At 38.9% G+C, this 27,861-nt stretch overlaps 1 protein-coding gene across 19 annotated transcripts in view; it reads left to right on the top strand.

Annotated features, from left to right (window-relative positions):
- The window catches only part of RGS6 (regulator of G protein signaling 6), a 581,147-nt gene that overhangs the window by 363,430 nt on the left and 189,856 nt on the right, over nt 1-27,861 (top strand). For all 19 annotated transcript variants that reach the window (XM_057318706.1, XM_048220080.2, XM_048220081.2 and 16 more), the window contains exon 3: nt 7,566-7,665. In XM_057318706.1, the coding sequence (XP_057174689.1) occupies nt 7,566-7,665 (100 nt within the window). The remainder of the gene's footprint in view (nt 1-7,565; nt 7,666-27,861) is intronic.

Genomic DNA, 27,861 nt, shown 5'->3' with positions numbered 1-27,861 from the left:
AAGTGGGGGGGAATGTTTTCCATAAAAGTAATTTATGAAGCACTACATATAGTAATATTAAGACCATAAAACTGAGCCTCCAGGAGACAAAACAAGTAACACTACTTTACCCTTCTACCCTGGCATTGCCCCTGGGTGACGTCAGGCATGGTACACTGGGGAGCTGCTCTAAGCTTACCTGATTCTTGGGTCCCAATGGAGCAATTCTTTGAACATTGTTGCTAAGGTTCATGGAATCTCAAGATTTCTGTTTATTTAATCCATTTCCAAAGCAGAATGATCTTTAAAAATGTAAATACCAAGTCCACTTTAAAGTGCAGCTATCATCACCCCTAAGACCCTAATATATTAAGCATCCCATTTATTCTGGACTCCAAGATAAAGTTCTTTAAGAATATAATACTCATGAGGGTGCCTGGGTGGCTCAGTCATTAAGTGTCCGACTCTTGATTTCAGCTCAAGTCATGATCTCAGGGTCCTGAGATCAAGTCCCACATCAGGCTCTGCGCTGGGCATGAAAGCTGCTTAAGATTGTCTTTCTCCCTCTCCCTCTGCCCCTCCCCCATACCCTCTCTCTCTAAAAAAAAAAAAAAATAGTACTCATGATATGTAAGCAATTTCAATGTCCATCAAGAGGTGAATGGATAAAGATGAGATCTATATCTATATATATCTGTATATATCACAATGGAATATTACTCAGCCATAAAAACAGAATGAAATCTTGCCATCTGCAACAACATGGGTAGACCTTGAGGCTATTGTGAAGTGAAATAAGACAGAGAAAGACATATGACTTCACTTATATGTGGAAAACAAAGCCAATGAACAAACAAGACAAATGGAAACAAACTCATTGATACAGAGAACAAACTGGAGGTTGCCAGAGGGGAGGGAGGGAGGGGAATGAGCAAAATAGATGAAGGGAATTAAGAGGTACAATCTTCCAGTTAAAAAATAAATAAAACAAGGGGATATAGTGTACAGCATAGGGAATATAGTCAATAATATTTTAACAACTTGGTCAGGTGACAGATGGTAGCTAGGCTTACACTGGTGACCATTTTGTAATGTATATAAATATTGAATCACTATGTTGTACACCTGAAACTAGTGTAATATTGTATGTCGATTATTCTTCAATTAAAAAAGAATATAGCACTCATGTCATTCATTCAATTATTCATCAATAAATATTTACTGGTCACCTAATATTAAGATTAATAAAATGATGAGAAAAATAATCTAATGGGAAATGCAAGTATAAGTTAAAGTAATAATTGATATAGAGAAAAGATAGAGGGTCCTATTAGAGCTTATAACAGAATAAACACTGAGAACCACAGACAGATTTTAAGCAGGGGAATTAAATGATGAATTTTTTCCTTCAAGGGTATCATACAGGTTGTCGATCAGAAAGGAATCAGGTCTGCCCAACCATCTTTTCTGACTGTTCTTTCCTACAGGATGTAGTAATGTTATTTGGTTAACACAACCCCATTTCCAGTCCCCTCTTTCCAAGCTTCCACGTGGTATGGAGGTTGATAAGCAGACTACCCTTTGCCCATCCCCCTTTCCCACGTGAGCCCGCTCTGGCCAATGCGACTAGAGCAGCGATCTGTTGGCATCTTCTGGGAAGGCATGTGCTTTCTGGATAAAAGGAACAAGTATGAGTGTACCAACACTCGCCCTTCCTCCCGCCTTCTTCGTACTGTTTCATGTAGGTGTGATGCCTAGAGCTGGGGCCGCTGTCTGGCAAGCGTGAGGGAAAGGCCACGACGGTGATTCACATAGAACTGTCTAACTGCAGTAATGCTATCAGTCACCCAGGTACACATGGCTTGTTATGTAGGAAAAATAACCCCCCATGTTTAGAGGTTGATTTTTTTTTTCTTTTCTTTTTTTTTCTTACTTTCTATCAAAAGCATTTCAGACTGATACAATGATTCAAAAGTAAGTTTAACTGAAAACAAATGAACAAGCATTTCAATCATTGTCATAGCTGGCACAAGGACTCTCAGAATTCCCCTCCTGCCTTTGAAATAATCGTCTTTTGAACGGAATGGTGAAAAAGAGAGGGGGGGTTCCCCTTGTGATGACCCCTGAAAGCAGTGTTCCTTAGTGTTTCACTGTCAAGCTTCTTTAGAGCCCTTACTTGGCTCTGCTGCCACGTCCTCAACTTTGAGCCTCAATGCCTGAGTCTTTCTGAAATGTATTAGTCCGTGATGAAAGGAAACAGACTGTCTTTTACCCACTTCTGTAAGAGTAGAAACTAAAACTATGCCTGGCACTTCATAGGCGCTCAATAAATGTCCACTAACCCAGTAAGTGAAGATGAGTACATTTATAAGTTGAGAATAGCAGTGTGCTATGTTTTTAAAACTAGAAATGAGAAATAGCCTGATCTTACGGAACACATATGGGACAGAGCATGCTCAGTGAGGCGTACACATTTTGGATTAAGAAATATGATTATCATTTGCCAACTCTGATTCCTGCCTCTGGGCTGATAAGATGTGTCCAAAGAGTCATTTTCACTCATTCACAGACACCAAAACAGAAGGGGTCTTTAATGAAATGCAGGAGCTGGGGTGACAGGCATTAGTAGCGAGAAATAGGCAATTGATTGCAAAGTCAAGATGAAACGCTTCAATAAAAAAGACCTTCATGCCTGAGGCATACTTTTCTCCCTAATGTGGGGGTGGATATATATATATTTTTTAATAATGGCAATATAGTTTGCCTATTCTTGAAGTTTTTTCATCTTCCACTGAGGAAAAATTGGACAAGCTAAATAAATTAGTTCACTGGATAATTAATTTACGCAAACAAAACTAATATTGGCCCTTTGTCATTTCTGTTAGGAGTGCCATCTGTATCCGCAGAGATGAGTAGGCATGGACTGGTCAATAAGGAACAGTGTCAGGGCCTCTTTGGATCATGTCTCTGTCTGGCTTCTAAGGCCATTCGTCCAAAATGATTTCTGAAAACATCCGAACCCCTCGGTCCTGCTCAACACACCACCTTGCACCTCGGCCCAGGGAAGGGTTCTGCGTGGAGCCACCTGGCAGATGGGCAGTGTGGAGAATGAGACCCAAAGAACTGATTGCCTGTCCTGTCCTTTCCTTGCAGACACGGCTTTGCATTAGTCAAGTCAGAGAAGCCTCTCATGTTCTAGAACTAGAAATCTTAGTTTAGCGACAGGCCTCTCACTCTAGAGATGAGGGCAGTAAAGTCTGGGGAGGTGAATTCACTTGTCCAGGGTCGACACAGCAAATCAGGGAAGCTGAGACTAGCATTTCTCCTGGGCCTCAGACCAGTGTTCTTCCTGCGGTCCTGCTGCGGCCTCACTTTGTGGAGAGAGGGTTGCTTCTCCTCGCTCCTCTCTTACACCCCACAGCTATATCAATGAATTCGGTCTACTGTCCCATGACATTCCTCAGTTCAGAGGAAACCCACCCTATGGTGTAATGGTTTCCATTTTTTCTGCTGTTTGGAAGAATGTGCTACCTGCATGTCAGTGCTGAGTTTTGAGCTCCTTTGTAGGAAGGTGTCCTGGTTGTTGGAAGCAGGCAGAACCTTCTGAGCTGGCCAAGGAGGTTTTCTGCATCACTCACTGTCAAATAAGGGCCACCTCCTATTGACTGGCCCAGGGAAACTTAGGTCCAACATTCTCCCTAACAACACAGAGCTTCATATTAGAGGGTGTCGGGGAATTGATGTTGCTCTTCTCCAGAAACAAAAGGCGTCAGAAGTTGGATGGGACTGAATAGCCAAGAAAATATAAGTAGAGACCTTCCCATCTCCCCAGCCCCCACCCAGGAGCTATGACCTACCAGTAGAAGATAAATCTCGCCAAGTCTCCAGGACAAAGGGAGAAAAAACACAGAGCAGCTAGGCATCAGTAGTCATCGGACCAAAATAAATCCTGAGATGGTTGATTATCTGATTATTTGGATCGATTTCTCGGTTTCCCTCTCCACCCCCGTAGGACTGAGCTGAACTTCCGCTTCAGTGCAAACGGTATTAAGTGCCTTATATCTGCAGAGCACGTCAGCGGACACTGGTTGAAAATAAGGTGAATCTTGTGTTTGGTGGAGCCTGGGCGTTAGAGTCAGGAAGACCTGGACAAGAATTTGGGCTTTGCCTTTTATGAGCCGTTTGTCCGTGGATAAATCTAACCTTTCGCAGCCTAAATGTCAATATCTTCACTAAGTAACTTTTAAGACTGAGAAATAAATTAGATCAATTATTTAAAACAATACTAAGGACAGCATTGATTATAGGTAAGTGTTCTGAAAATGTTTGCCATTATAATTTATATAAGCCCCTAGGAGCCCACGTTGGATTTTTTGGTAGGTCTGGACTCTTAGCATTTCACCAGAAACCATGACCAAAAAAAAATCCAGAAGTAGTATTAGCTGATGTCGCAGAGGACCATGCTCCAGAATCGAACTCGGCTATCACAAATTTTCCTAACATGACAACAGAATGGGCTGCAGAAGAGTATAGGTCCTAAGAATTTTTAAGTGAATGGTGGGTGATATAATTGCAATTTCTGTATTCTTAAAAAGCATTGGATTTTAGGATGCCCCACCTCTAGGACTAATTGATTCTTATTACTAAGAATTTGTGTGGCTTCAGCAATTTCTAATAGGTGCATTTATTTTAGAGCCCTGTTGTATCAGTAAGCTATAACCACAGTTTTTCTGCATAGCAAACCACCCAAACTCAGGGGCATACAATAATAAGCTCCTGAGTGTGCAGGTCAACTGAGGTTTGACCTATCTAGCTGCAGGTTGGGCCCCTTCTGCTCCAGATGTCTCTCACCCTCCTTGGAACAACAACTATCTGATACAGGAGGGCAAGAGAAGGGGGTGAGCATGACCATGCAGGTACATTGAAAGCCTCTGCTCGCGTCATGGTCAGTACCCTCCCATTACCCAGGCAGGTCACAAGGCCACGCCCAAAAGTCAAGGGGCAGACTCTCTGCCCACCGTGAGGCCAGGGCATGGAATTGGGTAAATATTAATACTATGGAGGAGTCAAGAGCTGGGGACCAATGAACATTCTTCAACACCTCTGGCGTTGTAAACTATTGCTGCAATGTAATTCCCTTTCTGGTAAGGGGGTTGTCCTTCTGATCTGGCTATAACCTCTGATTAATAAAATACCTCTTGGCACATTGTGACCCCACATGAGAAAATAGGTCTTCCTTAATAAATATGTCCTTATAAGATTCAGTGGTGTGATGAAATGACTACACAGATCATGGAAGGAAAGAACTGTGGAACATTCCTCTGCACAGCCAGTCCTTAAATCCAGCCCACATCAGCAGAGACTGGAAATTATTATCATCTAATGGCAAGTCAGGAGTCTAACAGAATTGAAATTGGCTTCCCTCCAATTCCCAGTGGTTTTTAGTCCATTCTATAAAAAGCATCAATGTAATTGATATATGTGGTTTCAGATAGCACACCAGATCAAAAGTATAGATTACTTTGAATATATGACCATTTTTTCTAGGAATAACTCTCCTTGACTATCAGAAAGGAATACTTGCGCTACTCCGAATCATTGGGTTAAGTTTAGGGGCAGTAGGCAGGCCACTAGCTGAGACAACTAACATGAATGTGGATGAAAAGTCTTCTTATCCTGTCTTTTAACGGAATGCAGGTCTTTGGAGAATAACCTTTATTCTTAGCATGATATATTCATCCACTCCCTAAAGGGCCAGGAACTTAAGATTCTTTCTCATTATCACTACTTCTCAGGAAAACCTAGAAATAACCAGAGGAAAGTGGTCTTCCTGCTTGGCTGCTTCTCTGGGAATCTTATTGAGTGGTAGGACAGCCCAGCGGTTAGAAACCTGAGCTCTGAGGTCTGTGACTGTGTTTAAACTCAACTGGGTAACTGTGTGACTATGAGAAGGTTATTTAACTTCTGTGGTGGTCATTGGTGCTGCTCACAGATGGTCAGTTCCCCTTTCCTCCTGGCATCCAGAAGACTGGACCCCCAGCTCCTTTGTGGTTGGGTGGTGCCATGTAACTAGTTCTGGCTAAAGAATTGTGAGCAAAGGTGTTATGTATAACTTCTTGGCTATAACATTTAATAATCAATGCAAGATTCTCCAGAATTCTCCATTGTTCCTCTAGCACAATGATGAGCAACATTCAAGATGGTGGCTGTTCCCAGAGTAACTGCAATGAGCAGAGTCCCCCCTGGTATGACTTGGAGCATGAGAGAGAAATAAACTTGGTTGTACTCAGCCATTGTGATTTTGAGGGTTATTTGTTAGAATAACTTGACCTGATCTATCCTGGTCTGATATCTGAAAAATGAGGATAACAATGGAATCTAGCTCATGAAGTAATCACGAAGATTAAATAGGGTAATATGTGTATATACTATAATAATACCTAGCACATAGTAAATTCTTAATATATTTTAGCTATTGTATCTTATTATTAAGTTATTCTTTCTCCTAACCTAGTCTCTCTCGAGTTATTCATATCTATCAAACAGGTTGCCATGCGACTTTGAGAAATTCAACTTCAAATTGCAATACTAATATGTTAGACTAGATGGGCTAGAGTTTTAAATCTCTAGACTTAAAGGTTTGTGCATCTTTTATGGAAGTACTCGGAGGATCATCCTGGTGTTTCACAGATATTCTGTTGCTTAGGGGGACAAGATGTGTGATAAAACCAAACATCATCTTCTCCCCTTTTCCAGTTGCTCCCTACACCCAACTCCCCAAACAACAAGATCTATGTCCTTTTCACAGATTGTTCTATATCCTATTCTGAAGCTTTCTGCCCAGGACGTTACATCTGGCTTGTAAATTCTGAGCTACACATTGGTTTCCCAATTTATGCACCCACGTCTTTAGTAGTCCATCTTCTCTCTTAGTTCTGTGTTCACCATATATACAAAATGTCTTGTTTTATTAATAAAATCTCACTGGCTTCAAGCCACAGCCCACCATGGTCTTTCTTTTAGCAGTGTGGTCTTCTTTAGTCCAAAAGGAGAAGATTCTGTCCTTGTTCCACTTTAATCCTGGCGTAAGGTGACCACCCGCACATCACCACAACCAACCACTGAAATCTGTCTTCCAATTTCTCTGGATCAGAACTTTCCATGTCTTAATTTACAGTATTTATTTTTCTCCTGTGTGACTCTGCCTGGATCCTGCACTGGTCCCAAAGGCCAGATGGTTCCTATTGTTCAGTCTAGATATAAACCAAATTTGGGGAAAAAGAGGAATTTCATTGCATACATGTTGAATTACAAGTTGGATTTCATTAGGAATCCTAATATTTCTCCCTCCTTATCTTCTTGATCTAGGAGTCTGTTCTTATAGACTATGTTTTATGCTCTTGTTTATAACCTCATGGCCTCCCCATCCACCCCCAGTGCTTGGTTTATTGCAGATCCTGCTGCTATGTTTATTGGCTCTCTAGTTAGAGGCTTTTTTTTATATCTATTGTTCATACATGTTCATTTTGGCTATTAATAAACTATTACTTTATGGAAGGAAGTGACACGTCTTTATCCTCTTTCAGATTGAAGACATCATTACAAAGATGCAAGATGACAAGACAGGTGGTGTGCCCATCAGAACAGTCAAGAGCTTTCTCTCCAAAATTCCCAGTGTTGTCACAGGTAAACATTCTCCTTACAACTGTTGGTGGCAAGAGGAAAAGGCTGCTGAAGAGTTGTATAGCCTTGATTGTGCCTTGGGGGTGTATCTAAGACTTTGTGAAGAGTAAAGATGATACATTCAATGTGCTTCTTAAACAAAGTCGAGTTCTGTTCATGGTTTCCGGAAGCTACCCTTTGCCAGTGATTCAGAATTGTCTTACTGTGACCAGCCCTTCTATATGCAGGTTGAGGTTTCTGGAAAGAAACAAGCTCATTAATGAACTGGATAGCCCATCAGCATTTGGCCTATGAGATGTACACAAGCACAGATATATTAAAGAAAGAATTTCAGTTTTAAAACAAGCTTTAAGAAAGTCTTATGTTCAGGGGCACCTGGGTGGCGCAGTCGTTAAAGCGTCTGCCTTCGGCTCAGGGCGTGAACCCGGCGTGCCGGGATCGAGTCCCACATCGGGCTCCTCCGCTGGGAGCCTGCTTCTTCCTCTCCCACTTCCCCTGCTGTGTTCCCTCTCTCGCTGGCTGTCTCTCTGTCACATAAATAAATAAATAAAATCTTTAAAAAAAAAAAAAAAAGAAAGAAAGTCTTATGTTCAAGTTCTACAAAATGCTTTCAAGTTTTTAACTCACTGTACTTGAACTCTTGAAAGAAGTGGTTTTAGAATATTTTTCTGCATTACTTTGAGGATTTTATGTGTTTCATATGCTCAGACATTTTTTAAAAAATTAATTATGGGGCGCCTGGGTGGCACAGCGGTTAAGCGTCTGCCTCCGGCTCAGGGCGTGATCCCGGCGTTCTGGGATCGAGCCCCACATCAGGCTCCTCCACTATGAGCCTGCTTCTTCCTCTCCCACTCCCCCTGCTTGTGTTCCCTCTCTCGCTGGCTGTCTCTATCTCTGTCGAATACATAAATAAAATCTTTAAAAAAAATTAAAAAATTAATTATGAAGTGTATCAAACACATAGGCATAGTTTCAGATATAATACTAAAACAAACCACCCATGCCCACTGCCCTGCTTCCTAAATAACACGTCATCAGTATCTTAGAGCCCGTTGTGAGCCTAATGGATATCATCTGCCTCTCTTTCCCCCACAAGTAACCACTATCTACTTTTATCCTAATCAGTATGTTGCTTTTTGTCATGAGTTTACCACATAGGCATGTGTCCCTTATATCTAAACAAATAATGAAATGAAGATAAAATTTAGGTAGTTCTGTCATTATCAAAATATAGCCATTTGCTTTCCAAATTATAGGTAATAAAAATAAAAATAAAAAAAGATAAAATAAAAAATACTGACAATACCAAGTGCTGGTGATTCTATGGAGCAACTGGAACTCTCATACTCTGCTGGTGGGAAGGTAAAAATGCAGCTACTCTGGAACGTTTCATATAACGTTAGACAAATGCTTACCATATAACCCAGAAATCCCACCCCTTGGTATTTACCCAAGAGACATGAAACTGTGCATTCAGACAAAAACTTGTGAGTATTTATAACAACTTTATTTATAATCTCAAATCCTGTACGCAACCCCAGTGCCCTTCAGTGGGTGAATGAATAAACGAACTGTGGTAGACGCATACTCATCAATCAAAAGGAGTGAACTACTGATACGAGTACCAACTTAGAGGAACCTCAAAGTTATTTTTCTGAGTGAAAGAAGCCAGTTTCAAAAGATTGCATGCTATGTGATTCCATTTATATGACATTCTAAGCAAACCCAATACTATAGTGATGGAGAACTGATCGGTGTTTGCCAAAGATTGAGAGCTGGGGGGGCGTATGACTATAAAGGGATCACACGGAGGAATTTTATAAGGTTACAGTGGAACTATTCTGTATCCTGATTGTGGTGGTGGTGGTGACATTAATCTACACGTAGGGCAAAATTCATAGAAAAGCACACACACACACACACACACACACACACACACACACAAAAGAGTCAATATTAGTATGTCACATTAAAAAATAAATACATTCAACTGAGTATCCTAACTCATTATTTAGACTGTCACTGTTTGAACTCAGATACCAAATAGATCTGGATAATGAAGGATGATTGTATTGTTAGTATGCTCTAATTTTGAAATTTATATAAATGGAATTATAATATTGGCTATGCTATATTTTTCTTACATTTCTGGATGTTGCTTGCTAAAATGTTGTTTAGGATTTTTAAATCTATTTTCGTGGGAAGATTAGTTTGTTGTTTCTCGTACTTATCCTCCTTGCTGGTTTGGGTATCAAATTTATGCAAGACTTCTAAGGTGAATCGTGGAGTATATTTCTTTTGTTGATATTGTGTTGTTCTCTGAAAAATGTTTTTCTCTTTAATCTAGATTCTAGGTATTTCGTTTCAATTGTTATATTTTTTTTAATTCTAGAAGGTCCATCTGGTCTTTTTCCAGTATACTTGGTCATCCATTCAACACATATTTATTGGGTGTTTACTATTTTCTAAACATTGCTGGGCAGTGGGGATTCAGAAATGAATGAAACAAATCAAAATTTCTGTTCATGGAATTTTAGATTCTAATGGAGGAGACAACAAAATAAACAAGGAAAAATTGCATAATTTGTGGTAGTGATAAAAGCCAAAGAGAAAAATAAAGTGTGAAAGGGGGATAGTAGTGTTGCAACTTTGGAATGGGTGGCCAAAAAATTCTCTGAGAAGGTCATTTGAGTAAAGATGGAAGGGAGATAAAAGATTGAGTCATGTGGATATTGAGGGAAAGAGCATTCCAGAAAGCAAGTGCTAAGTCTCCAAGGCAGGCGTGTTCTGGCGAACAAAAGTCAGCAAAAGAAACAGAAGGAGCTGCTGGAGATGAAGAGGAAAATCAGGAGAACATGGTTTCTTGGAAGCCAAATTCTCTAGAAAGGGTTTCAAGGAAGAATGGAGTAATTTACTGTGTCAAAAGCTGCTGATAATCAAGTGGAATAAGCACTGAGCATCAGCCATTGAACTTAGCAACAATTGAACTCAGCTGCTGACCTTGATAAGTGCACATTTCATGTAGCATTTGGGAAAAGGAATGGCAAAATCCTTATTGGAGTGGGTTCAAGTCAGAATGGGAGGAGAGTGATTCGAGGTAGTGAGTATAATTAATCTTTGAAGGAATTTTCCTTAAAAGGAAGAAATGCAGTAGAATCTAGAGGGGTATATGGAGTCAGGACATGTAGGTTTCTAAGTAATATGAAAGTGACAATATGCTTGTATGATGATGGCAATGACTCACTAGGGAGGGGGAAATGCTGCAGGAGGAAAAATTTAAGAAGTGGTATCAATGAGTAGGTAAGAGATCGAATCTAATGCATATGAGTTGGGTGGTTCTAGCTAGAAACATGTACAGTTGATTCATAGGAAGAGGAGTAGAGGCACAGCAGATGCACACCATTGCAAATAAGCATGGTGGGGTGGTAGGAACTTGTAAGGGTCTCCTAATTGTTTATGTTTTCTTAGTAATATGGAATGGAAAGAAGGTGGAAATGTTAGGCTTGAGAAGAGATTAGAAGCTGTGAAATAGTCATCTAGGGGTGTAAAGAGGTTGTCTGGACTAAGGAAATAGAGTTTGACTGTGAGGTAGCATTAAGGACCCTCTTGAGATTATTAATATTTATGAATTTAAAGAGAAGCAATTCTTTCTCCAGCCACATTTAGCTCTCTGGATTTGGACATGTATCAGGTAGAGAGCCGGACTTAATTAAGGCTATAGCAAGTTTGAGAGCATAATAAATCAAGAGAGAGGCGAGAGAGTAACTGAAATGATTGACCATTAAATTTTAACTGAGTAAGGATGGAAGTAAAACATGAGATGGGTGAGAAATCGTGAAGAGTAGTGATGACCATAAACTTTACCATCTGGTGGAAAAGAAGTTTTGGAGTTGGAGGCCAAAGTAAGAGCTAGAAATGTAGGGAGTGGTGATTGGATCGTGGAATATTTGAAATTGGGATTATGGAGGGATTGCAATGTATTGGTGGTCACAAGATATGAGGTATGACCATGGGAATAAATGACTGAGATAGGATGGAGGGCAAGACCATTAGAAGAGAGGAGCTAAGGGGTCATGATTTGGGAAGACTGAGCTATGTGGATGTTGAAATCACTACTGGGGGATAGTTAGAGAGGGTGATTTTGAGTCTGTGGTTAAAATCTTCGGGGAATGAGAGACAGAGGCCTAGGCATCAGTAGGTGACTTTCACAACAAGAGGTATAGGTGCTTTAATCTGATGTTATGAAAGTCAGAGCTAATTGTTTTTGGGAGAAGAGGCAGGGAATGAAGACAGTCTAAAAGAAGACATGAGGATCTAGGGTGTCACTTCAAACCTATGGTGTGTAAGGCATGGGAGGGAGAATAGGCATCGCCTCAGAGAGCTGCCGGAAACCACTGAGGAAGAACTAGAAGATGAAGGGAATATTAACTGAAAAGGATGAGGATATGAACAATCTTACTTACGATTGAGCATGAGTTCCAGAAGGCAAGTGAAAGTATTTCAGAAAATGGTGTGTATAGAACCTGGGTAATAAATGTCCATGGCCGTTATGTACCGGTCACTTGAGTAGTCACAGGTGATGTAAAGATAAATAAAAACCTGATCCCTGCTTTTAAAAAACTGTTAATCTAATGACAGAAACAGGCACAGGTAGACCAATAATTATATGAGCTATGTGTTATGATAGAAAAAATGAACAAAGCCCAGAAAAAAGAATCCTGAGTATTTCTTGAGTAGATCTAGAACATTTCTCTGAGGTTGTGTATCAGTTTTCTATTGCTGCATACCCAGCCACCATAAATCATAACGATTTTTGATTTCTCGTGATCATGATTCCCTGAATTGGTAATCCAGGCAGTTCTTCTATTGGCCTTATCCCTGAGGCCCTAGTCATCTGATGGTTCAGTGGAGACTAGAGGTCTATGATGGCCCTACTCATTTGATTGGCAATGATGCTTAATCTTAGTTGGAGCTTCAGTTCTCCTCCGTGTCACCTTGTATCACCCAGCATGTTAGACTGGGCTTCCTCACAGCCTGATGATCTCAGAGTTCTAAGGGGGAAAGAGAGAAACCTGCAAGGCTTCTCAAGGCCTAACCTACAGAACTCATGCAGTGTTAAGTACATGCAGTCTGTTCTTCAAAGCAAATCCCAGGACCAGCCTAGATTGAAGAGGATGGAGAAACTAACTCTACCTTCTGATGTACGAATAGAATGTCACATTGACATGGGGAGACATGATTCTTTAGAGGCCATTATTACAATGATCTACCCACATGAAATAATTTTAGAACTGGATCCTAAACATAAGTTGAAAACTGGTGAAGGTCATTCCAGGCAGAGAAAATAGAATTTTCATGGGTCCAAATGCATGAAAAGTATGACAAGTTGCAGCAGAGGTGAGCTCGTTTATATGGTTATAATTTAAACACCTGTATGTGTGTATGTATTTGAAAAGAGGAGCACATTGGCAGAACACCCAGAGGAATTAAAAGGCTATGAGTCTTAACCTTAATAACAGATTATAGGGGCACCTGGGTGGCTCAGTCAGTTAAGCAACTGCCTTCTGCTCAGGTCATGATCTTAGAGTCCTGGGATTGAGCCCCGCATCAGGCTCCCTGTTCAGTGAGGAGCCTGCTTCTCCCTCTCCCTCTGCTGCTCCTTCTGCTTGTGCTCCCTCATGCTCTCTCTGTCAAATAATAAACAAAATAAATAAAATCTTTTTAAAAATAGCAGATTATACAGGAACTTGACTTACAGACTTTATCCCAAAGGTAATGGTTTTAAATAGGAGGGACATCATATCCATGTGTTAGAAGCACCCCAATGTTCATAGCAGCAATGTCCACAATAGCCGAACTGTGGAAGGAGCTGAGATGCCCTTCAACAGATGAGTGAACAAAGAAGATGTGGTTTATATATGCAGTGGAATATTACTCAGCCATCAGAAAGGATGAATACCTACCATTTACATTGACATGGATGGAACTGGAGGGTATGACGCTAAGTGAAACAAGTCAGTCAGAGAAAGACAATTATCATATGGTTTCACTCATATGTGGACTATAAGAAATAGTGCAGAGGATCATGGGGAAGGGAGCGAAAATTGAATGGGAAGTCATCAGAGAGGGAGACAAACCATGAGAGACTCTTGACTCTGGGAAACAAGATGAGGATTGCTGAAGGGGAGGTGGGTGGGGGACGGGGTAACAGGGTGATGCATATTAAGGAGGGCACATGCTGTGATGAGCACTGGGTGTTATACACAACTGATGAATCATTGAACACTAAATCTGAAACTAATGATGTACTATATGTTGTCTAATTGAATTTAAATTGTTTTAAAAAGTAGCAGGAAGAGACAGGGAGCATGAAAACTGGTTAAGAAATCTTTAGATGAGGACGTCTAAGCAGGAAATAAGGAGTCATGGTATCAACAGGACCCACAGTTTTAGAGCGGTTCCTCATTTAATCTTCACAAAAATCCTGTAAGGTAAGACGTGTTCTTATCTCCATTGTACAGGTGAGGAACCCACTAATTCAAGAGCATAAGTTACTTTTCCAAGGTCACAGAGTTAGTCAATCCCAGGACCTCTGCCTCCAGTGCCCCCGCCCCGTGAAAGAATAGTGACTGTAAGATTTGGAGGGCAAGATAGAATAAAAGATAAAATAAAAGATAGGACTTGGTGACTAGCTGTGGGGCTAAGGGGGAGTCATTCAAAATAGGATCCCAGTTAACATAATGGATTGAATACGTTCATCTTTTTCTCTTTTGACACCCCACAAAAATGATAATAAGGGATTTTTTAAAGATGTAATCCCAAAGTTGGAGGCCATTACTATAACAATACAATGTAAAAAGTAAACATCCTTAGATTAAATATCCTTGAAAAGATAGTCCAATACAAAAGACAATCAACGCCTCACTCTCACGATGTGCAGATATGTAAGATACTCACGCAGAAATATTTCCCAACACAGGAGACAGTAACAACAAAATTTAGAGATCCAAAAAGCAAATGGACACATGGTAACTGGCACAGTTCTCAGGCAACCTAACCATCACTAGTCAGTGGAAAAGGTAAAAAACAACTCTATCTTATATGATAGTCCTCAAAAGGCTCAGATAGCAGCAGTTCTATCTAGTTAGAATGCATTTTGCCAACATTCTCACCATCTACTTAACCACCACTGCATGGACCGATCACTAACTCAGTGTCTACGGTTGAGTGCTGTCAGGTCCCACACTGCCAGCACAGCTCAGGCTGGAGTTGAGATTGCCCCTAACACCAATCAACAAAAGATAAATCTCATGCTCAACCTGTTCAAGGGAGGCAGCAAACATGACCTTCAGCCAGAACCTGCTGTGACACAGGGAAGAGTTAGCAATTGGAATACAGGAACCTCACTTGGCTATGCCAACAAGCACAGAAGGACTGAAGTCTGCACCAGTGGGTACTCAGCAGCCACAGACTGAAACAGAATTTAGCTGTAATGTTGTTGGATGGAGCCACAGTTGTAGCCAATCCCATGAGCATTATGTTTAAACCTATAGCCAGAATACTAGCACCAACCCAGCAGCCCCAAGCTCTTCACCTCCACCAACCTCCTCTAGAGAAAAATCTGGGGTGATATTTCAGGAAAACATTATACCTCTTCAATCTCCTAAAGTTGCTGATACGAGAGTAGAGAGCTAGAGCCAGGGAAAATCTAGATCGCTGAGACCTTCTGATACCACACCCTAGGTGGAAATCCATGAATATATGGCCACTCTGTTACTGTGCCAATGGAGATTGTGTGTACAGAATGGTCATCAGCCCACATTGAAGCCTTTTCTCCCACTCAGCGCCTCCATCCATCTTTCTAACCTTTCGTGAAAAGGCCAATCACCCATCACAAACCAGCAGATACCCTCTCACACATTTTGGGAGTCTTGTCACCAATATTGGAGTTTCCCCTCCATGGACAACAGCTAGGAGTAGCTTTCTCTTTTCTGTATCAGGACTCCATTTCCTCAGTAAAGATTAAAAGGTAAAGATTAAAAATAATGGGTGAAACGAGGCTGGTGTGACCAACACAGTGTTTCTATTGCTTGTATTGGTGGATAACAAACTGTCCATACCTACATGTGACAGACCACCTGAATAAAACAGAAAGTGACTTCCATGGTAAAAGGGGATGGAGACAGCACAATGAGTGTCTTGTGGTGAAAGCTGAGAAGTATGAGATTCTTCCCAAAGATCGTATTGATGAGGGCCATGTAAGGTGTGTCCCAGTGCATCCAAGACACCATCACTAAGATATGCTCTAGAAAGTTACTGATCACCACTTTTTCAGAATGGTAAAAACCAAAGATGAGAATAACATTAATCTGAATGTATCCCTGCTGGAATGCCCATCTGTGTGCTGTCCAGCAACTACCCTGAGTTGAGAATCTTACCAATTTATCCAAATCATCCCAAATATAAAGAAGAAACAGCTGTTAGTGACCTACACCAAATAAATAAACTAATACATGGGAATATGCAGATCTATATGTTTTTAATAGATTGAATGAGTGTGTCTGGGTCAGAGACTCCAAAGTGAAGGTTCTAATGTATAAGGAAAAGGTCCCATACAAAGAACACATTTGCAAAAAAAAAAAAAAAAAAAATCAACATTGAAATAAAGAAAAATATATAGATCTAGTAAATAGACTGAAAAAAAAAAGAATTTGTGAGGAATAAGGGTATAGGTGACGGGAAGAGCTGAACATTGAAATAAAGAAAGCTTTCTAGAATTCACAGGTGACATTAAAAGGATCTATGACACCCAGTGACACAAAAAGATCATAGTTGAGTGGATGTTATTTCTTTCAGATGAGTCCCTTTGAAGCAGGCTTTATGGTACATTTGTTTATAACTTTACTAATGTTTTGGTGCCTATCAGTTGGAATTAATGACACAAGAGGTGGTAGGCATTTCTTGGCCTTCCATCTCACAAATTAAATTTATCTTGTTAATTCATGCAGGACCCATAGAGAGCCTGGACAGAAAGTACCTTTATGCTGAAAATAAAACTTTTTCCTATCATGTTATTCTGTCCTTTTTCTTCTGGCCTTTAAATATCTGACCTAACCTTATTGGTCAGATCTTTATTAATAATAATTATTTAATAAAAATAAATATAATAATTTTTAAAATTTAATTCCAATACAGTTAACATACTGTGTTATATTAATTTCAGGTATACAACAGTGATTCAACAACTCTATGCATTAAGATAAGTGTACTCTTAATCCCCTTCATCTATTTCACCCATTCTCCTCCCTCCTCCCCCTGGTAATCATCTGTTTGTCCTCTACAGTTAAGAGTCTGTTTTGGGGTTTGTCTCTTTTTTTTCCCTTGTTCATTTGTTTCTTAAATTCCACGTGTGAGTGAAATCATATGGGATTTGTCTTACTCTGACTTATTTTGCTTAGCATTATACTCTTTAGATCTGCATCCATGTCATTGCAAATGGCAAGGTTTCATTCTCTTTTATGGCTGAGTAACATTCCATTATGTATGTATGTACGCGTGTGTATACACACACATATATATTTATATACATACCACCTCTTCTTTACCCATTTATCTATCAATGAGCTACTTCTTTAATTTGGCTATTGTAAATAATGTTGCAATAAACATGGGACTGCATATATCCTTTTAAATTAGTGTTTTTGTATTCTTTGGGTAAATACCCAGTAGTGTGATTACTGGATCATATTTTAATTCTATTTTTAATTTTTTGAGGAACTTCCATGCTGTTTTCCACAGTGGCTGTACTAGTTTTCATTCCCACCAAGAGTGCAAGAGGGTTCTTTTTTCTCCACATCCTTGCCAGCATTGGTTGTTTCTCGTGTATTTTTATTTTAACCATCCTGACAAGAGTGAGGTGCTGTCTCATTGTGGTTTTAATTTGCATCTCGATGATTAATGATGTTAAGCATCTTTTCATGTGTCATGTCTTCTTTGGGGAAATGTCTGTTCACATCTTCTGCCTACTTTTAATTGGATTATTTGTTGTTTTGGTGTTGAGTCGTATCAGTTCTTGGTGTACTTTGGATATTAACCCTTTATTGGATATGTCATTTGCAAATATCTCCTCCCTTTCAGTAGGTTGTCTTTTAGTTTTGTTGATTTTTTTTCTGTGAAGAAGCTTTTTATTTTGATGTAGTCCCAATAGTTTATTTTTGCTTTTGTTTCCCTCACCTCAGGAGACCTATCTAGAAAAATGTTGTTATGGCTGATGTCAAAGACCTTACTGCCTGTGCTCTCTTCTAGGATTTTTACAGTTTTGGGTTCACATTTAGGTCTTTAATCCATTCTGAGTTTATTTTTATGTATGGTGTAAGAAAGTGGTCCAGTTTCATTCTTTTGCTGTCCACAGTTTTCCCAATACCATTTGTTGAAGGGACTGTCTTTCTCCCATTGCATATTCTTGCCTCCTTTATTGAAGATTAATTGACCATATAATTGTGGGTTTATTTCTGGGCTCTCTATTCTGTTCTATTTATCTATGAGTCTATTGTTGTGCCAGTACCATACTGTTTTTATTACTACAGCTTTGTAGTATAACTTGAAATCTGGTATTGTTCTACCTCCAGCTTTTTCTTTTTCTTTTCCCTTTTTTTGAAAGATTTTATTTATTTATTTGACAGAGAGAAAGACAGCCAGCGAGAGAGGGAACACAGCAGGGGGAGTGGGAGAGGAAGAAGCAGGCTCCCAGCGGAGGAGCCTGATGTGGGGCTCGATCCCAGGACTCTGGGATCACGCCCTGAGCCGAAGGCAGACACTTAACGACTGAGCCACCCAGGCGCCCCATCCAGCTTTTTCTTTTTCAAGATTGCTTTGACTATTCAGGGTCTCTTGTGCTTCCATAGGCATTTTAGGATTGTTTGTTCCAGTTCTGTGAAAAATGCTGTTGGTATTTTGATAGTGATTGCATTAAATCTGTAGATTGCTATGGGTAGTATGGACATTTTAACAATATTTGTTCTTCCAATCCATGAGCATGGAATATCTTTCCATTTGTTTGTGTCATCTTCACTTCTTTCATCAATGTTTTATAGTTTTCAGAGTACAGGTTTTTCACCTCCTTGATTAACTTTATTTCTAGGTATTTTATTATTTTTGGTGCAATTGTAAGTGGGATTGTTTTTCTTAATCACTCTTTCTGCTGCTTCATTATTAGTGTATAGAAATGCAAAGGACTTCTGTATATTGATTTTGTATCCTGAGACCTTACATAATTCATTTATCCGTTCTAATAGTTTTTTGGCAGAGCCTTTAGGGTTCTCTATATGCAGTATCATGTCATCTGCAAATAGTGAAAGTTTTACTTCTTCCTTATATTTGGATGCCTTTTATTCCTTTTTCTTGTCCAATTGCTGTGGCGAGGACTTCCAGTACTATGTTGAATAAAAATGTTGAGAGTGGACATCCTTGCTTTGTTCCTGCTCTTAGGGGAAAAGCTCTCAGTTTTTCACCATTGAGCATGATGTTAGCTATGGGTTTTCCATTTATGGCTTTTATTATGTTGAGATGTGCTCCCTCTAAAATAAATAAATTTAATAAAAATAAAAGACTTTTATTGCTCTAACCCTATTAGACTTTACCCAGTATAAAGACTTGAGGAGGTTTCGGGTTTGGAAGAGAAGACACAGGATCAGTCTTAGTCATGTTGAGTTAGAAGTTTTGAAGGGATATTTAGGTGGTGTTATCCAGGAGAGAGTTGGAAATGAGGAACTGAGGTTCTGGGGAACATTATTTATAAGAGATATGGATTTAGAAATCATCAGATCCTAAGTGGCAGGGGATTTTAGGGACATGATGGGGCCCTAAAATTTGTATATCTTCATGTATAAGCTATATACCAGTCTATCCCCTATCTAGCCTGAGATAACCCACCACCATATTCTATGATTTTGAGTTTGAAATTTTCCTGCTGATGTGAGAAAATTATCTTCACCTCTCAGATAAAAACTCATGGGCAAATTCATAGATGTTGCTAGGATGAAGAGAGTGAAGGGATGACCATTGGTTCACCTGTGGATTAGACATCTTTTTTTTTTTTTTAAGAGAAAGAGAGTGTGAGCATGGAAGGGCAGAGGGAGAGAGAGAATCTTAAGCAGCCTCCACGCCCAGTGCACAGAGCACGATGTGGGCTTGATCTCACTACCCCAAGATCATGACCTGAGCTGAAATCAAGAGTTGGACGCTTAACCAACTGAGTTACCCAGGTGCCTCTGTGAGTTAGATATCTTGGGTTTGGGACAGTCAGCCCAGAGAGTAAATGTCCTGAGAAAGGGAATGAATATGTTTAGGAGCAAAAGAGTAAGCATAAGATATAGCCATTAGAATACAACCCCCCACAAAGTGAAAAAATGAAGAGCTATAAGAGATGAGCCTTAGAAATAAATGACCCTCAGGGAACACAGATAGAGAAGTAGTGAAGAAAGGAGAAAAGAGAACTGAAGATCAAAAGCCAAGGCTCGTTGGCTTTTGGGGGCTAGGTTCATTCATAAGAAACGAAAATCAATGCCAACCTATCTCACCTTCCAGGGCTTGGTATTTCTAAGTAAGGTGCACACAGAAAGGGCACCTCGTGGTCAGTTTAACCACTCCCTCTTCAGGACAGCAGATCAGCCTCCTTGGGTCCTCCTTTTTGAATAATAAGTGGGTAATAAAGATGGTTGGAGCTAACATGGTAAGGTTTCTGAGTTTCCAACTTCTAGCCTGCCAGTCCTATCTATTCCCCACTTGCCCTGCATGTGACAGACACATCCTGGGCCGAATGCCTGCCAACTCCAGGAAACCAGCCAGATTGCACGGCCTTGCCCAGCTGTCATAGACAGTCATTCCAGGATAATTCTCTGTCACCTAAATGTCATGAGGAATTTTCCAGGGACTTTGAAGATTAGTTTCTCCTAGTCCACCCTCAGAAACACAATTTCCTAGCATGTAAGAGCCATAAGATTCATCTAATCTCACTTATTCTTGCAGACAGGAAAATTGAGTCCCAGAGACATGATGTAATGTGCCCAGAAATCACATAGCTTGTTAGGGACTGAACCAAGATAGGACCTGGATTTCATGCTACCTTTGCGATGCTGTTTCCATTACTTCCTGCAAAAAATTATAGACTCTTGAATTGGAATAGTTCGGATGAATGATGCATTCCCCCTGAATATGAGAATCACTTGGGTAACTTATTAAAAATAACATATCCCAGGGCTCCCCAGGGGCCTGGGGTCTATTTTTACCATCTGCCCAGATTATCTAATACAACCTGTCCGAATTTGGAAATCAGTACAACCACCGCATTCCTACCAAGTGCTCTCCAGCCTCTGCTTTAATAACTGCCAGTGATGAATGTTATCATCTCTCATTCCATCTTTGGACAACTTCGACCTTTAGAAACTTCTTTCTTATAATGGATGGAAACTTACCCACTTCCCTATAGCTTCAATCCATTAGCCCTAATTTTTACCCCTTTATCACAATCAAAGAATAGAGGGATAAATTTGATTAAAAGTACGTCCACCTAGCTCTTCCTTATGAATTTTCATTACACAAATAATTTTCAGATTATATGCTAGGTATATACATGTAATTTTATTCTGCTTATCTCAACACATTTCTTCATGTGTACCTTTCTGTCTCTTTTTGTAGTCCACAAATTTGTTTTTAATGTCTTAATGTTGACATAAACATTTTAAAGTGTTTTTCTTATGGCTTCTTGGCAGTACAGTTTGTGAAGGATGAAAGAGTGTGGGGCTATAAACTGCTTCAGTGACTTCAGCTGGTAAATGTGTGACCTTTGACCCTCTTCGGGGCTCAGTTTCCTCATCTGTTAATTGATAAATTTGGATTAAGCAGCATCTGTGGTCCATGTTGGCTCTACCCTTCTGTGATTCTTCACTGGATGCATATGAAGGCCTGTCTGAAGTTACTGCTTTCCACTTAGTGCTTTTGATGTTCTGACTGAGTCTACCCCTGGGTTAATCTAGGCCATCAGTTTTCTTTTAAACTGATACTTCCAGATGAGAAAGTAAGAGAATCTGGTTAGGAAGCCTGAGAGTTACTCCAAAATTAATCAACATTCCTGGTCTTTGTTACTGTCCTTCTGCTCCTATATCATTGAGAGGAAGAGGGACTAAAAAAATGACTCAAGATAGAGATAATTTGTTGGGTGCCCTAGCAGGCTGAATAGTAGCTTCCAAAGATATCAGGCCCTACCTAATTCTTGAAACCTGTAAATGTTATCTTATGATGATAAAGAGTCTTTACATATGTGATTACGGTAAGGACCCTGAGATGGGGAGATTATCTCAGATTATGTGCGTGAGCCCTGAATACACTCAGAGGTATCCTTGCAGAAGAGTCAGAGAAAGACTTGACAAAGACAAAAAAGAAGGTCACATGACCACAGAGTCAGAGGTAGGAGTGATGTGACCACAAGCCAAGGAATGAGCCAGTCACCAGAAGCCCCCCTAGAGCCTCCAGAGGTGGTGTGACTCTACCAACGGTGGTTTTGGCCCAGTAAAACTAGTTTCACACTTTTGACCTCCAGATGTGATAGAATACATCTGGGCAGAATTGGTGGTGAGTTGTTACAGCAGCCATAAAAACTAACACAGTGCCAACATTGCACTAACACACTGTAGCATGAAGGAAGTGACAGAGTAGGTGATGTCTTAGAAGACTAGGATGTTATTAACTGGAAAAAAGTCACAAGTTTATAAATAATTTTCTTTATATAAATTAGTACAGTTTGTGAAAGATGAAAGAGTGTGGGGCTATAAACTGCTTCAGTGACTTCAGCTGGTAAATGTGTGACCTTTGACCCTCTTCGGGGCTCAGTTTCCTCATCTGTTAATTGATAAATTTGGATTAAGCAGCATCTGTGGTCCGTGTTGGCTCTACCCTTCTGTGATTCTTCACTGGATGCATATGAAGGCCTGTCTGAAGTATAAATTATAATATTAATCCTGAAAGCAAATTGCACTGACATGTACATATATTGTATAATAACTCAATAAGTAGTTAGCTTAAATTACTTCATAATGTTATAATACAAATTTTGTTTGCTCAAGTCTCAATCTAGATACCTTTTATATATCCTAAGTATTCCTATTATTCCTGCATTTGTGATTAATTGTATTAAATCAATTAGTAGTATATACATATAATTTACTTTTAATTAACATGCCAGAATTTATACATATGCATGTATTATTCCCTTTAAATCGTCATCTTGAGAAGTGGCATACTTATTTTAAGAATGCTGCCATTGCTTTATTTCCAGAATTTCTTTCTGATAAGAGGTTTTAAAGCTTCTAGAATTTGTTGAAATCTCCTCAACAGAAGCAAAGCCATAAATCCATATCCATATACATACGAACACATGTACATATATATTTTCAAAATAGATTTTCAGTTTTCTGCTTTGGGGAATGGGGAACTAGTCTACTCAGACCAACTGGCTGAGAGCAACTCTAAAATCTGAGGGAAAAAAATAAACTTGATGTTATTAGAAAGTTAATGAGAGAATGAAAAAATTACTGGGCCAAGATTCATGATAATATGAAAATATGTAGATGTAATCCTGGCTTGGGGGACTATTTTTGCCAGGGGAAATTTGACAATCCAAAGAGGCAATGGCAAAGCTGAGCAGTGCTTTTAAGAATGTAATGGGATGAAGATAACTAAAATTAGAGCCTAAAGACCACTGAAGATGGGCATCCCGGTAAATTCACCACTCTTTGGATCGAGACTCTGGAAGGCTAAAAGTGTATTCACTCTCCACACAGACCCAAGGCCAGCTCCCAGTAATTGACACAGACCACAAAAATCTAACCTCTTGATGAAAAGTGGTTCCAGGTTGTTTGTGCCCCTTGGCACTTGGAAGAAGCAGATAACTTTATTCTAGTCCTCCAATTATTTCTACCAGTGACTTTCCAAATATAAAGTTGGTATGCAATCAAAGATAACCAGGCACATAAGGAGACAAGTTAACATGAATGAGAGCTAGTAGAAACAACAGATGACGGAAACAAACTCGAAGGAGCTCCAGACTGAAATTATCAGGCACTAACTTTAAAATAATTGTCATGACTATGTTCAAGGAGATGGAGAGCAAAAAGGAAAATTTCAGCAAAGAACTGCAAACCATGAAAAACAAACAAAAAAATTCATAGAACATTTTTTAACGGAAATTCTAGGACTAGATAAACTTCATAACCAGGATTAAGAATAGAATGTGTGGGTTTAGTAGCCTATTAAATGTGGCTGAAAAGAGAATCATTGGACTAGAAAGTCATTCAGAAAGAAGAAGAAGAAGGAGATAGAGGAGAAGGAGGAGGAGGAGAGGAAGGAGAAGAATGAGAAGAAGGAGAAGAAGGAGAAGAAGGCGACAACAGAACGTGAACAGGATTAAAAATTGAGAAGAAAAATGATTATCTTCACTCTAACTCAATTTACTCTTTACTTGAAATGCATTGTTGTATTCATACCTACACCATCTTACTATATATATCCATTTGCAATAAAAAACAATTTATTAAAAATTCCACTGTGAACATAAAAAACACCTAGCACATATCAAATCAAGAATCAAAATGCTGATGGTCAGTAGTAAGAATCATTTTTCCATTGTGATTTAAAACTCCTAGTCTTCTGGAACTTGTCCAGATAGGAATATTTTTAAATGGCTTTTTTTTTTTTTCATTTTTCATTTTCATATATTCTCCTTATCTTACTTACAGTGAGGACCAAAACCAAAGCTTTTATTAACCATAAGGTAACTGTATTTTCCATCACCTTGTCATGGGATTATATTTTAGTTTTGTAATTGTATTATTTAAGTTTAGTCCATTTTAGTGAGAATATTGTTGTCTAAGAGAGGAAGCTCATAAAGATCTATGTATGGCAATTTCTCTGACGTTTGCCATCTAAAGCAGAAGTTGGTGAACTTTGGGGCGCCTGGGTGGCGCAGTCGTTAAGCGTCTGCCTTCGGCTCAGGGCGCCATCCCAGCATTCTGGGATCGAGCCCCACATCAGGCTCCTCCGCTAAGAGCCTGCTTCTTCCTCTCCCACTCCCCCTGCTTGTGTTCCCTCTCTCGCTGGCTGTCTCTCTCTGTCAAATAAATAAATAAAATCTTTAAAAAAAAATTGAGAAGAAAGGGTAAAAGGTATAAAATATGTGAGAAAGTGAAACATGTTTAATGAAGTCTTATGTATAGAAGAGGGAATGAGGCAGAAGCAATATTTGAAGAGAAATTAACTGAGAATCTTTCCAAAACTAAAAAAAAATAAAATAAAAACCAGTCCACAAATTCAGAAAGCCAAATAATCCTAAAAAAATAAATAACTAAAATCTAGACCTAGATAAATTATAGGAAAATTACAGAAAACCAAAGACAAAGATACAAATTGTAAAGACAGCAAGAGGAAAAAAAAGACATGTCTAACTTCAAAAAAGCAACAATTGGAACAACAGCTAGTTTTTCTTGAGAAATAGTAGATGCTGAAAGACAATAAACTGAAAGCAAATAATTGTCAATCTAAAATGCTGTATATAGCAAAATTACCTTTATGCCAACAAATTTAACAGCTTAGAAAAAAGGTAAAAATTCCTTGACACACAAATTACCAAAACTGACAAATGGAGAATCTTAAAATTGTATAGACCATTACCCGTTTAGAGGAATTGAATTCATAGTTGAAAATGTCCCCACAAACAAAACTATCAGGCTAATTGACTTCCTAGGGAAATTGAATTAAAGATTTAAAGGAAGAAATGCCAATTCTACATTGAGAAGGTGAGAGCACTTCCCAGCTCATTTCCTGAAGCCAAGATTATCCTGGTACCAAAAATAGACCAAGACATTGCAAGAAAACTACAGTCCAATGTCTCTCATGAAAATAAATGCAAGATCTTAAAACAAAATATTAGCAAATTTGAATCAAGCAAAATATCTAAGTCAGGGGTTGGCAAACTTTTCCTGTAAATACCAGGTGGCAAATACTTCAGGCTTTGTGAGCCATACAGTCTTTGTTGAAATTATTCCACTCTGCCATTGTGATGCAAAAGCAGCCATAGATAATATGCAAATTAGTAGGCATGACTGAATTCCTATGCAACTGTATTTACAAAAATAGATGGCAGGCTACAGTTTGCCTATGCTTGCCTTAGGTGTATCTCATAAGCAAGATATTGAGCGAAAGAAGGCAGTTGCAAAAGGATATATGCTGTACAATTTCACTCACATAAAATTTAAGAAACAAATCATGGAATGATAGTATTGAGGGATATAGAATAGGTAGTAAAAGTGCCAAGAAAAGTATGGAAGTGACCACCATTTACCTCGAAGGGGAAGGGAATGTATTGTGATTGAGACAATACATCTGGAGTGTTAGAAATTTTTTTAAACCTCTGTTATGATAACAGGAATGTTTTCTTTACATGTAAACTGCTGTGTGTGTGTAGCGTTTCACAATAAAAAAATAGTTTCTTTTTTCTTTTTTTTATTATAAGAAGTAATTTGAAGTCAGTTTGGTGACGAAGGTCTGGGAAATTCTAATTGCCAATGTAATTTTGGCTTAAATAAGGTGTGACTCTGAATAAATGAAGCCGGTTTTCTTGTTGTCCTTATAAACTTGTTCATGAGTTTATTTCCAAAGGGGATTTCAAAAAACATTTGTAGCACAGTCAATACTGATTGAAATAAGGGTGTAGCCTCTGAGGGGCCAACTCTGAAAAGGACAATGCTTAATTAAATATTGACTAGGCTGTGTTTGCCTTAACAAATATAACTCTACTAACACATTTTCTTTAAATGTGTGCATTTTAACTTTCTTCTGATGAAGTTCATTTTAGTAACAACATCCTGAAATCCTGTCAAGTTATAATTGCGAAAGCAAAAGGCATAACTCTGGTATTCTTGGCTTTTGTGCCATTAAAATCTTACTCTAAATGTCACATTAATTCATCTTTTTCACATTTTTCCTTGTTTGATTTTTTTTCCTTTGAGAAGAAATGCTAAGTGAAATGAAAGCAGAAAAAGACAGCTCATTTATTAGAAGTGAAACTATACCACACAACCCTCTAATTTGTTCACGAAAAAGATTTTTTAAACACTTCTATTAAAAAGTCTATTTCAGAATGAGATAGAACTCAAGAAGAGAATAAGTCCAGATTTATTGTAACTGATCCAGGATCACTGGTTTCTTTTTTAAAGAAAGAATCGTGAAGACTGTGCCAAGTAACTAAGGGTGTTAGGTTAGCTACAACGACTGTTGATTTCATTGAATCAACTGTCCTAGCACAGAATTCTAGACACTGAGCTGGCTAGATGTGTTGCTGGTAGGAAGAGTAGCAAAATCATGTTACTGGTAAGACATCTATGCAAAGATGATGAACGTGGAAACCATTAGTTTTCAGCTTAGCAACTTATGTAATTGATTTTGTCATTCTGTTCTATGGAGAATAATGGCAGCAAATAAAGCTTTAATTTATGGACACACAGAACATTTTTAAAGGCATATTAAAATAATTATGGCATGTGTTATATATAAAAAATTTTAAAGCCAAATTTAGAAGTTGTCATTGTGTCATCTATGAAGGCTATTTTCCCGCCTTAACCATATTGACTTTAATATGTTCTGCACAGATAAAGTCTAATTCTTCCCTCCGTTGCAGCCAGAGGAAATTTGAAGTTATTTTTATATAAAATTGGATTATAATACTTTACCTAGTTTATGGTTCAAAGACATCATTTTCTAGATCTAAGAACAGTATCATTGGCTCAGAATCTTCTACAGAGTTCTACCTTATATATTCTTCAGGTAATATGCCACTAGAGCATTATTTTCCTGAGAATTAATAATGACAGCAATATTTATTGAGCTCACCATAGCTAACTAACATTGTTGACTATCAGTATTGTCTAAAACACTCCCACCTTTATCCTGATACATATGAGTAAACTGCTGTGGTGGAGGGTGAGTTGAGAAGTCTCAAGAGGGGACTCTCCAGAGTCACCATTTATAGATTTTTCCTAAACAACACTTCCTAAATCCATGTATCCAAGAATTCAACACTTCTCTAAATCAAGAGAGGAGACCTCCAAAAAAATCACTGGTGATGTTAAGAGGCACCACAAGAAGGGACAC

This window comes from Ursus arctos, unplaced genomic scaffold (genome assembly GCF_023065955.2).
Source record: "Ursus arctos isolate Adak ecotype North America unplaced genomic scaffold, UrsArc2.0 scaffold_25, whole genome shotgun sequence".
Classification (NCBI taxonomy): domain Eukaryota; kingdom Metazoa; phylum Chordata; class Mammalia; order Carnivora; family Ursidae; genus Ursus; species Ursus arctos.
Note: the sequence above shows the minus strand (reverse complement) of the source record. Positions and strands in the feature narration are given on the sequence as shown.